Genomic DNA, 12994 nt, shown 5'->3' on the forward strand with positions numbered 1-12994 from the left:
AACTGAGACTGTCTGGAATAGACACTTTTAACTTTCACTGGTTTTTCTCTTGATGTAATTAAACTTTCAAGTTCTTACTAAACACCAACATCTGGGATCTTAAATTACCTCCTTTCTGTCTGCAATGCTCTTAATATTTTACAGTCTGAAAAAGTGACTTTCTCACTCCTTCAGGTGTCAGTGTGCACAAGTGTGCTTGCAAAATAATGAATTGCATCAAATTACAAAGCTCGTCTTGCTGTATTCAATCATCCAACAGTCACCAGGATTTTTGGCTATTCTTTATGGATCAAAGCAGATATATTTTGCATTGCACGCTCCCCCAATCCCCTCCCAAGTTAAAGGTATTTCACCAAAATATGTTGATATGGAGCAGTAGAAGACATGACAGGAAGGATTCATTGAATATCTCGCATCTATCTTCGCAATGCATACAAATGGTGTGAAAGATTGTGTCAAAAGAGCCAGGAATTATCGACAAGGTAACAAGTGTATCGAGAGGATGCACCCAAAAGAAAACTGGAGATTGCTAAGTTCCCTGGGCGGGGTGGAATGCAGCACTGTCTGCTGAAAGAAGCAGAAACAGCAGAGACCGAGACACTGGTTACAATTTTAATCCTCGTTGGACAGAATGGTGGTGCTGGAGCCCCAGACATTTACTCATGTTGTACTCGGTCTTAACCAGCACTCTCGATAAAGTCTCAAAATTATTCACCTCAAATACCATGGGGTTTTCTGTATGATTCTGTCCAGTTACTACAGTTTTTACAATGTATTTATCTCAGTGTAAATGTACTTATTGTTCACTCAAATGGCTACACAGAAAATCCACAGGTAATTAATTCAATTTCGAATCAATTTCTCCTCAAATATTGCGACCTGCCGTGATATCCGAGCAGTCAATCGAGGGTGCGAGTGAGAGGGGCTCTCTGGCCTGTAAGCTTTATTTCAGGCAAAGTTGCATTATTATTTAAATGGTTTAAGCTGTAAATAAACTCTAACAGTGATGGGTACACCTGTTACATTACGTTTCTATTACTTAGTGTGCGCTGTCACATCAAATATGTGAACTTCTTGATTATACGTTTGCTGTATGAGGGTTAAATGTTCACATTAAAAAAGTCTGTGGGTGAAGATAAGGAGCTCTACTCTCGCTTTTGCAGGGAGCTGAGGTTTTTAAGATTTCTGGAGGATTCCTTATCAGTTTCCTAAGGCCCTGATAATTGTAGCTGACCTAATGTATTGTACCTGGTGCTATCATATAAGAAGTCTCCAAGCTAACCAGGAACAGCACCTTTTCTGTCGATATTGTGCAGTGGGGTCGCCTTAACCACAAATCACTGGACAGGTCCATGATCAAGCAAAGGTAAAGGAGGACTGGTGGCAGTGAAACATCTCAAAAACCCCTACTCAGCACCACGTAGCCATAGAGGTGGTAAATACCACATGAAAGCAGGAGTGGTCACCTGGGAAAATACCACCGCGAAGGTCACACCACTGTTCAACAAAGGGATAAAGCAGAAACAAGGCAACTCGAGGTTAGGCACACCCCCCCCCCCCCCCCCCCAGTATTGGAAACAGGTGGAAAGGCAGCTTGGCAAAACGGAAACATCCAGTTTACGCAGAGATACTGAGAGGTTAATTAAGAAGGGAAAACATTGGCAAATGCAGTGCATGGTGGGAAAATGCAAAGTTGCTGATTTTGAAATGGAGAACAAAAGAACAGAGTATTAGTTAAATGGAGAAAAAATTGTAGAAAGCTGCAACACAAAAGGGACTTGTGCACGAAACACAGAAAGCGAGCACACAGGGGCGGCAGGTATTCAGGAAGGGTCATGGAATATGGGCTCTTATTTCAAGGGGGTTGGAGTATAAGAGTAGGGAAATCTTACTGCAACTGGATAAGGTGCTGGGGAGACCACACCTAAAGAACTGAGAGCAGTTTTGTCCCTTTTTTAAGGGGAGAGATCATTTCATTGGAGGCAGTTCAGAGAAGCTTCACTGGGATGATCCTGGTATGGAGGGATTGTCTTACGAGCAAAGGCTAAGCAGGCTGGAACTCTACTCACTGGAGTTGAGAAGACTGTGAGGTGATCTCATTGAAACATATCAGATGGTTAAGGGGCTTGACAGGGTCAATGCTGAGAGGACGTTTCCCTTCATGGGAGAGTCTAGGACCAGAGGGTATAGTCTCAGAGTAAAGGGACACCAAGTTAAGACTGAGCTGAGGAGGAATTTCTTCTCTCTCAGAGTTGGGTGTCTTTGGAACTCCTTGCTACAGAGAGCTGTCAGGGCAGAGTCCCTGTGCATATTTTTTTAAGGCTCAGATATGTAGATTCTGGATCAGTTGGGAAAAGCCCGGAAAATGGATGCAGGAATAATCGGATCAGCCATAATCCTATTGAATGGCAGAGCAGGCTTGAGGGGCTGAATGGCCTACTCCTGTTCCTGCTTCTAATGGCTTTACTATCAGGGACAAGACATTGATTCAGCAAGACAGCCAGTGGGGATTTGAGAATAGGTGAGGCATGTCTGACTGAGGCTGGCAACAGAGAGGGTTAATCTCGAGGCTGCAATTGGTAATCCATGTATGGGATTGTAGAAGGAACTCCACACACACCCAGTAGATACAAAACCAGCTCAGTGACAGGAAGCCAAGGGCGATGGTGGCTGCGTGTTTTTCAGACTGGTAAGGAATTTGCTATGGTGCTCTCCAAGATAGTTCTGGGTTCACCCTCCAATATCAGAGCTTCAGTACTGTGTTTAAAAATACCTTTTCAAATTTCCCTCCAACTGGAAGTGAATTCTTTGACAAATCAATCTCCTTCCCATCCTTATAAGATGTTTTGCCATAAACCTCATGTTGGCCATCTTTTCGACAGCGTTCCATGGAAGAACTCCCAGATGCGATCCTTTTCTCAGCCTTTGCTCCCTTTTTCGTGCTGTTCAGGTAGTTCAGTAACTCTCTCTGGCTTAACCCTTTTTTAAGCAGCCCATCTGGCTGCCTGATGTTGTAAGCATTCCCATTTCTGCTGCTCTTCAGGCCATCACTGAGGAGCTCCCGTTTGTCAGCCATTAGACTACTGACACTTCCCATGATGCACTTGCTGTTGCCTGGGGAACAAGGAGACAGGTCGTTGCAATGGTTGCTGAGATCACTGGATGTGGATAAGGTTTGGATTGTAGCCATGGACCCTCAGGAATCCAAGGAAGAGGCTCAAGAGCAACACTAGAAGGAAGAAGAGAGATGATTTAGAGCACAAGTTATCGATGGAGGCAATGCAGACTAAGGTAAGAATGCAATGCATATCATCAATCATCACACAATATACAAAGACATTTGGATAGATCTATGAATAGGAAAAGTTTAGAGGGATATGGGCCAAACGCAGACAGGGGATTGGGAAACTGGTCGGCATTGTCAAGTTAGACTGAAGGGTCTGTTTCCATTCTGCATGTCTCTGTGACTAGCCTTTTTTTTTACTGCATTTCAGTCTCAGTCTTGAGTTAAACATAATAATTAACACACAGTGTTCACTACAATAACACTCATTACAATCTTCCCCATAGATTAACTCCTGACTGTATGCAGCCTCAAGTTTGCAAGTAATTAATTACCAGCAAGTCATTAAGTTTCCCAGCTCATATTTGGGCAGGACATGAATAGGAAAGTTCAGAAGCATATGTGCTAAATGCAGGCCAATGGGATGAGTTTAGTTTGGGAAGCCTGGTCAGCATGGATGAGTTGGACCAGAAGGTCTGATTCCATGCTGGGTGCCCCTCTGACCGGAGATGGTTTACTTTTATTTGTCAGAGGAAACAAAACATGAATGGGCTCTTATTGTATAGTGAACAGGAAATAAAATGATCATCCTTCACAAAGTTTGAACACTTTTTCTAATTACTGCCTTTGCCATACTATCCTTCAAAAGCATATTTTAAAAAAATACTTTTACCTGGAGGCACATTTTGTGGGATAAATTAATCATCAAAGCTGTCCTTAAGGAAATAGCCACAATGTTCCAACTGATCTATTCCTATCTCAATTCAATCTTCAGGGTGGAAAGAATCAGCGATGAATAGTTGCTTTTAGATTTTGTTGAAGTGATGTGGTGACCCTGTCGAGGCTAATGTTCTATTACTCATCCCTAACAGGCCTGGAGCTGCTGGTGATGAACTGCCTCTGGAACAACTTCACTTCTTAGGGGGTGGATATGCTGTGGGTACGGTGCTGCCTAAGATACATTCCCAGCATTTCGACCTAACGACACCGAAGTAACAGTGATACATTTCCACGTCGGGATGGCGGGTGGTTTGGAGGTGAACTTGTAGGGGGTGGGGTTCCCATGTATCTGCTGCCCTTGTCCTTCTAATGGTCATGGGTTTGGAAGGGGCTGCTGTGGAATTTCAGATCTGTTCGATTCCCTATTTCGTCAGATAAACAATTAAAAAACAATTTTAAAAATAATTTCTTCTTCAGAACTGTGCCAACTGAATGGAGGGAGTGAACGAGTGAGGTCAGTTCAAACTCTCACCTTCAGCATTATGGTTCCTGCTGACAAAAAGGTGCAGGTATGGACAACAGATGAAAGTGGGGTGTGATTCCTTCAGTAGTCAAATAGTCCAGGGACACATGAAATGAATATTGGGTAAGGCAATAGCTGGCTATCAGTAACTACAAAACAGCACCTCGGAAACACAGTCGATATCATCCGGACATGAGATAAAAGGGAAATAACCTACCAGGAAAACAGAGCTGTTAATGCATTGTTATAAACCGTTCAGTCAGAAACTCTCCTGAAATCCTGGAAATAAATTGTACTCCTTTGCTGAGCACTACAATATCGTCACTTCATGCTTCTTCACCATGTACCTGTATTGCAGCCTCTGCAATAGAAGGCGCATTAACAGTAAAACCATAATCCACCTGCACCCAGAGACTGAGGGCTCTGATAATAACGAAGATCACACACAGAGGAAATACCCAGCAATGCAGTTAATGGAGTACAGGGCACAATGGTCACAGATCAAACCAACTTCCCACATGCTCGTGGATTCTGGTGTTAACTGATGTTATGTTCCACCACACTCAAATAAGTGAATTATAACCAAAGTTGACCTCACTCCTACCTTTCTTGCAGTGAAATAGCAGTTTGTCATAACATTTCTTTGCAGCAAAAGGTGGGTTTTTGTTGCGCTATGTGAAACAAGCCAGTTTTATCATCCCTGAGTGTTCTGAATTTGATTATACCAGAATATTGCAGATACATCTCCTACTCTGCTCAAGTAACAATCCTTGACAGGTTCAGCAGAGGACTGGAACATGGAGTTGGTAACAGATTCAAATCCCCCCCCCCAGTCTTTCTTAGAGTGTGTGATTTAACTGATCAGCAAATGCCACTGTAGTGCTAATAGAGGAGGCTGGCCATTGCTGTTCCTGTACAGTTCTCCAGGCTATACACATCTATAAGATACCAAATTGTTTTCTTTTTGGTGACTATAAACTGGAATGTAGACAACTGTAACTGAAATACTGAAATTTTACAGTTTGAAAATCATAAATGTTTGGAGCCAGGCAATTTGATTTAATTTGCTTTTTGAAGCCACAAGCATTCACTGGTATTGAGAGCCTAGAGTTAAGAAAATGTTTCCCCACGTCAGTCCTCTTGATTGGTTGGGCTGTTAAGTGTTAAAAAGCTGTAAGTTGCAGGGCAGCAGAGGAGAGAAACACTCAGAGCCTGCAGTCAGAAAACACCCAGCTCTCCCCCTCTCTACCCCCAACCCTTGTTGGAAAATGTAGAAAAGTTAAGAAAGCTTAGAAGAAAGAATTTTAAAGTAATAAGACCTAGGTCCACCTGATCTACCATCAAAGATCAACTGTTGTCCTGTAGAGAGCAGCGGGTCGTCATTGCTCAAATCAAACAGACTGAGAAAATAACTTTTCACCTTGCTGTTTGATTTTTAAAGTGTTGTTGACCCTGTATATACTCTGTAGTATCTATGTTAAAACCCTTCATTTTTATCTGTCTTAATCACAATACAATGTGTGTATGTGTCTCTTTGGAGTCTATGAAGGGGTGTAGTTTAACCTGTATAGTATCAGAATCAAAATACTTCCTTTCTCTGCTCCTATTCTCATCTCCCAATAAACAGAATTCTATCATATTAATGATGTGAATTGTTTTTGCTCGAGTTAGAGGCAATCAGAAAAACCCATCATTTTGGTGGTCTTGTTAAATACAAAAATACATAAAATCCTGCTGATGGCTTGTAGAACAATGGGGCACAGTTATCAACAGTGTCTTCCCAGTTAATTTGTCACATTTCCATGAATCTTTATCATCTTTAGGAAACACACCACCAATTAAATATGTCTGATTAAGAAATGGTCTTCACACAGAGTCAGAGTTATACAGCACAGAAACAGACCCTTCGATTAAACCAGTCCATGTCAACCATAATCCCAAACTAAACTCGTCCCACTGCCTGTGCTTGGACTGTATCCCTCCAAACATTCCCTACTCATGAACTTACCCAAATGTCTTTTTGATGCTGTGCTTGCATCCACCACCTACTCTGGAAATTCATTTCACACACAAACCACTCTCAGTGTGAAAAAATTGCCCTTTATGTCTTTTTAAAATCTTTTTCCTCTCACCTTAAAAGTATGCCGGTGAGTCTTGAAATCCCCCACTGTAGGGAAAAGACACCTGTCATTCACCTTGTCTATGCCCCTCGATTTCATAAACCTCTGTAGTCACCTGTTGAGATTGTGGTGCTGGAAAAGCACAGCAGGTCAGGCAGCATCTGAGCAGCAGGAGGGTCGCCATTTCAGACACCAACCCTCCATCAGGCTTATGCTCAAAACAGACTCTCCTGCTCCTCGGATACTGCCTGACCTGTTCTGCTTTTCCAGCAGCACACACTTTAGATTAGATTAGATTCCCTACAGTGTGGAACCAGGCCCTTCAGCCCACCAAGTCCACACCGACCCGCCGAAGAGCAACCCACCCAGACCCATTCCCCTACATTTACCGCTGCACCTAACATTACGGGCAATTTAGCATGGCCAATTCACATAACCTGCACATCTTTGGACTGTGGGAGGAAACCGGAGCACCCGGAGGAATACCTGACTCTGATCTCCAGTTGCTCCTCCATAAAGTCACCTCTCAACCACCTGTGCTCCAGTGAAAAACATCCCAGCCTATCCAGCCTCTCCTTATAACTGCCATCCTCCATTCCTGGTCAATCTTTTCTGAACCTTCTCTCGTTTAATAATATCCTTCCGAAAACAAGATGATCAGAACTGGACACAGTGCTTCAGACGAGGCCTCACCAATGTCCTATACAACCTCAACATAGCATCTCAACTCCTATGCTCAACAATCTACTCCACGCAGAGGAAACCAATTAGATTAGATTACTTACAGTGTGGAAACAGGCCCTTCAGCCCAACAAGTCCACACCAACCCGCCGAAGCGCAACCCACCCATACCCCTCCATTTACCCCTTACCTAACACTATGGGCAATTTAGCATGGCCAATTCACCTGACCCGCACATCTTTGGACTGTGGGAGGAAACTGGAGCACCCGGAGGAAACCCACGCAGACACGGGGAGAACGTGCAAACTCCACACAGTCTGTCGCCTGAGTCGGGAATTGAACCCGGGTCTCAGGTGCTGTGAGGCAGCAGTGCTAACCACTGTGCCACCGTGCCGCCCAGTGTTTCATGTACATTACACAGCTCAATGGAAAACTCTCGAGTATTAATTTGCTACTTCAGATGGGAAGCTAATCAGTTTTAAAAATGATGCAAATGTCACTGGAGATGATAGCAAACTGTACAGTACCCTAAAACTAGACACTGTCATTGGGTGAATGTGTAGTACAGAGATAGACCTCCCTTCAGAGGAAGGTCAAGTGACCCAAAAGGATAAATATCAATCCAGAGCAGTGATACCTTTCATCAACTTCAGCTGGAAAGACAACTTGGAAATCATCATCAAGCCGAACAATTGCAATGTCTTGTGGAGAAAATCAGTTTTTCTCCTTCTGCCTTAGGATCACTCTTCCATTTCCGAAGAGCTTCATACCACCAACACAAATTCAAGTCTGGGTCCAAAAGTTCCACTGGGGGCCAGGGGCCTAATTAACTTCACACCTTTTCCAAAGAGTCATAGAATCCCTGCAGTGTGGAAGGGGGTATCTCGGCCCACCAAATCCACACAGACTCTCTGAAGAGCATCCCAACCAGACCCAGCCCTCTACCCTATCCCCTGCATTTCCCATGGCCAATCCATTGTCACCTGCACATCTTTGGACTGTGGGAGGAAACCAGAACACATTCATGCAGACACGGGGAGAATGTGAAAACTCCAAACAGATAGTCACCTGAGGTTGGGATTGAACCTGCATCCCCAGCGCTGAGAGGCAGTAGTGCTAACCACTGAGTCACCATGCCACCTCAGGAAAACAAAGAGACTGCCAAGGGGTGAAGTCATAAAGATATTTCAAACTATGGTGGAAGTGGATGGGGCTGATGTGCAGATGATGTTTCCAATTAGTCCAGAACTGGGAAACCAAAATCCAAGAACCAATAAATTCAATTAGGAACTCAAGAAATGTTTCCCAGAGAATGGTCAGAATATGAAACGGAATGAATGGAGAACGACACGTATCAGTGAACGCTGGGCGAGCATGTGAGGGGAAAGGAATTGAAGGAGGTGGTGACAGGGTTGAATAAAGCAGCATGAACACCAGCTTAGATTTCTTGGCTGTGTTTCTGGGCTGTATATGTAATTGGACAGAAGACCGTAAGAGACAATGCATCGTAGCCTAGGAATCTGACCAGTTACTTCGACATAGATGTTCAGATTACTGAAAAATACGAAAGCACTCACTCCACAGAATCAGGCCAATACAGGTTTATTCTGAATGACTCAACCTGCAACGGAATTCAACACCTTCCTCCGTTACTGGACACCATCTGCTTCAATATCCCCTGTCCCAATGGTTTGCCATTTTTATTTGCAATAATCACCCCATCATTGCAGAGTCCAACAAAAATATATTTTTTGCCAAGTCTTTGGTATTTGTATTTCCTTCTATCAGAATGTATCCTCGATGACAGCCAAACTTTCAGAATGCTTCTGACAGCCGTACACGATAATCTAATAGAGGTGTTCACCTTCATGTTGATTAAATGTTATATCTTGAATTTTCCAGTTTAAACTCGTGACAAAAACCTAATCACTGTTTTTTCCCTTTTGGAAATATCCTCATCAAAACCAGTGTGTACAAGACAATTTTCTGATTCAGTATGTGGATGTACCTACTAGATAAAGTACAACACTTGATCTACTCTTGGGAAATAAGGCAGGGCAGGTGACTGAGGTGTCAGTGGGGGAGCACTTTGGGGCCAGCGACCATAATTCTATTAGATTTTAAATAGTGATGGAAAAGGATAGATCAGATCTAAAAGTTGAAGTTCTAAGTTGGAGAAAGGCCAATTTTGACAATATTGGGCAAGAACTTTCAAAAACTGATTGGGGACAGATGTTCTCAGGTAAAGAGATGGCTGGAAAATGGGAAGCCTTCAGAAATGAGATAACAAGAATCCAGAGAAAGTGTATTCCTGTCAGGGTGAAAGGAAAGGCTGGTAGGTACAGGGAATGCTGTATGACTAAAGAAATTGAGGGTTTGGTTAAGAAAAAGAAAGAAGCATATGTCAGGTCTCGACAGGATAGATCGAGTGAATCCTTAGAAGAGTATAAAGGAAGTCGGAGTATATTTAAGAGGGAAATCAGGAGGGCAAAAAGGGGACATGAGATAGCTTTGGCAAATAGAATTAAAGAGAATCCAAAGGGTTTTTACAAATATATTAAGGACAAAAGGGTAACAAGGGAAAGAATAGGGCCCCTCAAAGATCAGCAAGGTGGCCTTTGTGTGGAGCCACAGAAAATGGGGGAGATACTAAATGAGTACTTAGCATCAGTATTTACTGTGGAAAAGGACATGGAAGTTATAGAATGTAGGGAAAGAGATGGTGATATCTTGTAAAATGTCCAGATTACAGAGGAGGAAGTGCTGGATGTCTTGAAATGGTTAAAGATGGATAAATCCCCAGGACCTGATCAGGTGTACCTGGGAACTCTGTGGGAAGCTAGAGAAGTGATTGCTGGGCCCCTTGCTGAGATATTTGTATCATCGATAGTCACAGGTGAGGTGCCGGAAGACTGGAGGTTGGCAAACGTGGTGCCACTGTTTAAGAAGGGTGGTCAGGACAAGCCAGGGAACTATAGACTGGTGAGCCTGACCTCGGTGGTGGGGAAGTTGTGGGAGGGAATCCTGAGAGACATGATATACATGTATTTAGAAAGGCAAGGACTGACTCAGATGGTCAACATGGCTTTGTGCGAGGGGAATCATGTCTCACTAACTTGATTGAGTTTTTTGAGGAAGTAACAAAGAAGATTGATGAGGGCAGAGCGGTAGATGTCTTCGATATGGACTTCAGTAAGGCTTTCGACAAGGTTCTCCATGATTAGCAAGGTTAGATCTCATGGAATACAGGGAGAACTAGCTATTTGGATACAGAACTGGCTCAAAGATAGAAGACAGAGGGTGGTGGTGGTGGGTTGTTTTTCAGACTGGAGGCCTGTGACCAGTGGAGTGCCACAAGGATCGGTGCTGGGCCCTCTACTTTTCGTCATTTACATAAATGATTTGGATGTGAGCATAGGAGGTATTGTTAGTAAGTTTGCAGATGACATCGAAATTGGAGGTGTCGTGGACAGCAAAGAAGGTTACCTCAGAGTACAATGGGATCTTGATTAGATGGGCCAATGGGCTGAGAAATGACAAATGGAGTTTAATTTAGATAAACGTGAGGTGCTGCATTTTGGGAAAGCAAATCTTAGCAGGACTTATACACTTAATGGTAAGGTCCTTGGGAGTGTTGCTGAACAAAGAGACCTTGGAGTGCAGGTTCATAGCTCCTTGAAAGTGGAGTCGCAGGTAGATAGGATAGTGAAGAAGGCGTTTGGTATGCTTTCCTTTATTGGTCAGAGTATTGAGTACAGGAGTTGGGAGGTCATGTTGCGGCTGGACAGGACATGGGTTAGGCCAATATTGCGTGCAATTCTGGTCTCCTTCCTATCAGAAAGATGTTGTGAAACGTGAAAGGATTTGGAAAAAATTTACAAGAAGGTTGCCAGGGTTGGAGGGTTTGAGCTATAGGGAAAGGCTGAACAGGCTGGGGCTGTTTTCCCTGGAGCGTTGGAGGCTGAGGGGTGACCTCAGAGTTTTATAAAATTATGAGGGGCATGGATAGAGTAAATAGACAAAGTCTCTGCCCTGGGGTGGGAGGTCCAGAACTAGAGGGCATAGGTTGAGGGTGAGAGGGGAAAGATATAAAAGAGACCCAAGGGGCAATTTTTCATGCAGAGGGTGGTACGTGTATGGAATGAGCTGCCAGAGGAAGTGGTGGAGGCTGGTGCAATTGCAACATTTAAGAGGCATTTGGATGGGTATATGAATAGGAAGGGTTTGGAGGGATATGGGCCGGGTGCTGGCAGGTGGGACTAGATTGAGTTGGGATATCTGGTCAGCATGGAAGGGTTGGAATGAACTGTTTCCATGCTGTCCATCTCTATGACTCTATCCCAAGGATCTAATGCTTAACCAAGTACATCCAAAGTCATTTAATACTCTGTAAATTATTTTGGCTTAAAACATCACAGGTAATGACACTGAATTCCATTTGCCAGTTTTGAACCTATTGCTCAAGCTCATGACAAATCCATTTCGGTTTCCTTTAATGTTCTGTTTAATGAATGGTACTATTTTTGGAATCATCTGCAAAATTTCACCACCAGGCCATGTGCAAGTTCACAACACCCTCCCACAGCGAGTGCCAACACCTGGTACTCACCACCACCAACATCTGCCAGCAATGACATCACTCTCCTCTCCTGCCGGTTCTGTTGAGTTCATTCTTCGAATATTATTATTCTTTGAAATGTATCCTATCACTGGGTCTCACTTCACTCTGACATGATCTCCTCTCTCAAATTAAATTCAACTGTTTGTTTCTTATTGTTTAAATCTGTGCTTGCCTGATAGCAAAACATCCAGCAAATATCATCCTCTTCACTGCTGGTATAACCCATCACATCTAGAGAATTATCCTCTGGGATCGGAGTAGCTCATCACCACAAAAAGGTTAAGTGGACAACAGGTTGTCCGGTAATCATACTGTACAAAGCCCTTCATCAATAAACAACCAAATTTTGACACACAATGTTATGATCCAGAGAGAGAGAGAGACACAGACAGAGACAGAGACAGAGAGACACGCACACACAGACAGAGAGAGAGAGAGAGAGAGACAGACATACAGACAGACTCTCTCAATGCCAAGTGTAGCAATGTTAGAGTGAGCTGATGCAAGGGTTAAATAGGTATGTTTCTGTTCAACTGGCCAGTACCTGACATTTCTGGAGTGCTTGCAAGGACATAAGACCCAAGGAACATTTGACCTTGCCCCCCACCCCCCCCACTGAGCCACCCAAGATCAGACAATAACAGAATCCGGAGGAATTTTGTTTCCTCCATGCTGTGATGTGACCTGTAGTGAAAAGGGTGGGAGAGTACAGAAAGAATGGGAAAAAAATCAGAACTAGAAAGGTCAAGGAAAAACTTTCTCCTGGAGTGTTGATGGAACAACTTCAGGATTTTGTCACTGAGTGGCAGTGATCTTGTCTCCAAGCACTTGTACCTCATTAAAATCCCAGCTCGCCTTCTTTCTGCAGCACGTCCAATTCTCCGCCCTTACCCAGGAAGCTGGATACCATTGAAGTGGGAGATAGCAATCAGAGCAGGGACCACTGGTTGCCCTAAACATCATCCAATTGCTGCTTCACTCCAACCTCCCAGCGTGCTCCATGGCCACTATCATTTTTGACCCTTCACCTCTGTACAAACTATCAG

General features: G+C 43.6%; 1 protein-coding gene across 3 annotated transcripts in view; it reads right to left on the reverse strand.

Moving 5' to 3' along the window:
* n4bp3 (NEDD4 binding protein 3) overlaps positions 1 to 12994 on the reverse strand; it is a 118503-nt gene that overhangs the window by 11592 nt on the left and 93917 nt on the right. For all 3 annotated transcript variants that reach the window (XM_060836995.1, XM_060836996.1, XM_060836997.1), the window contains exon 2: positions 2774 to 3229. In XM_060836995.1, the coding sequence (XP_060692978.1) occupies positions 2774 to 3190 (417 nt within the window). In that variant the 5' untranslated portion in view covers positions 3191 to 3229. The remainder of the gene's footprint in view (positions 1 to 2773; positions 3230 to 12994) is intronic.

The sequence above is a fragment of the Hemiscyllium ocellatum genome, chromosome 16 (assembly GCF_020745735.1).
Source record: "Hemiscyllium ocellatum isolate sHemOce1 chromosome 16, sHemOce1.pat.X.cur, whole genome shotgun sequence".
Taxonomy (NCBI): Eukaryota; Metazoa; Chordata; class Chondrichthyes; order Orectolobiformes; family Hemiscylliidae; genus Hemiscyllium; species Hemiscyllium ocellatum.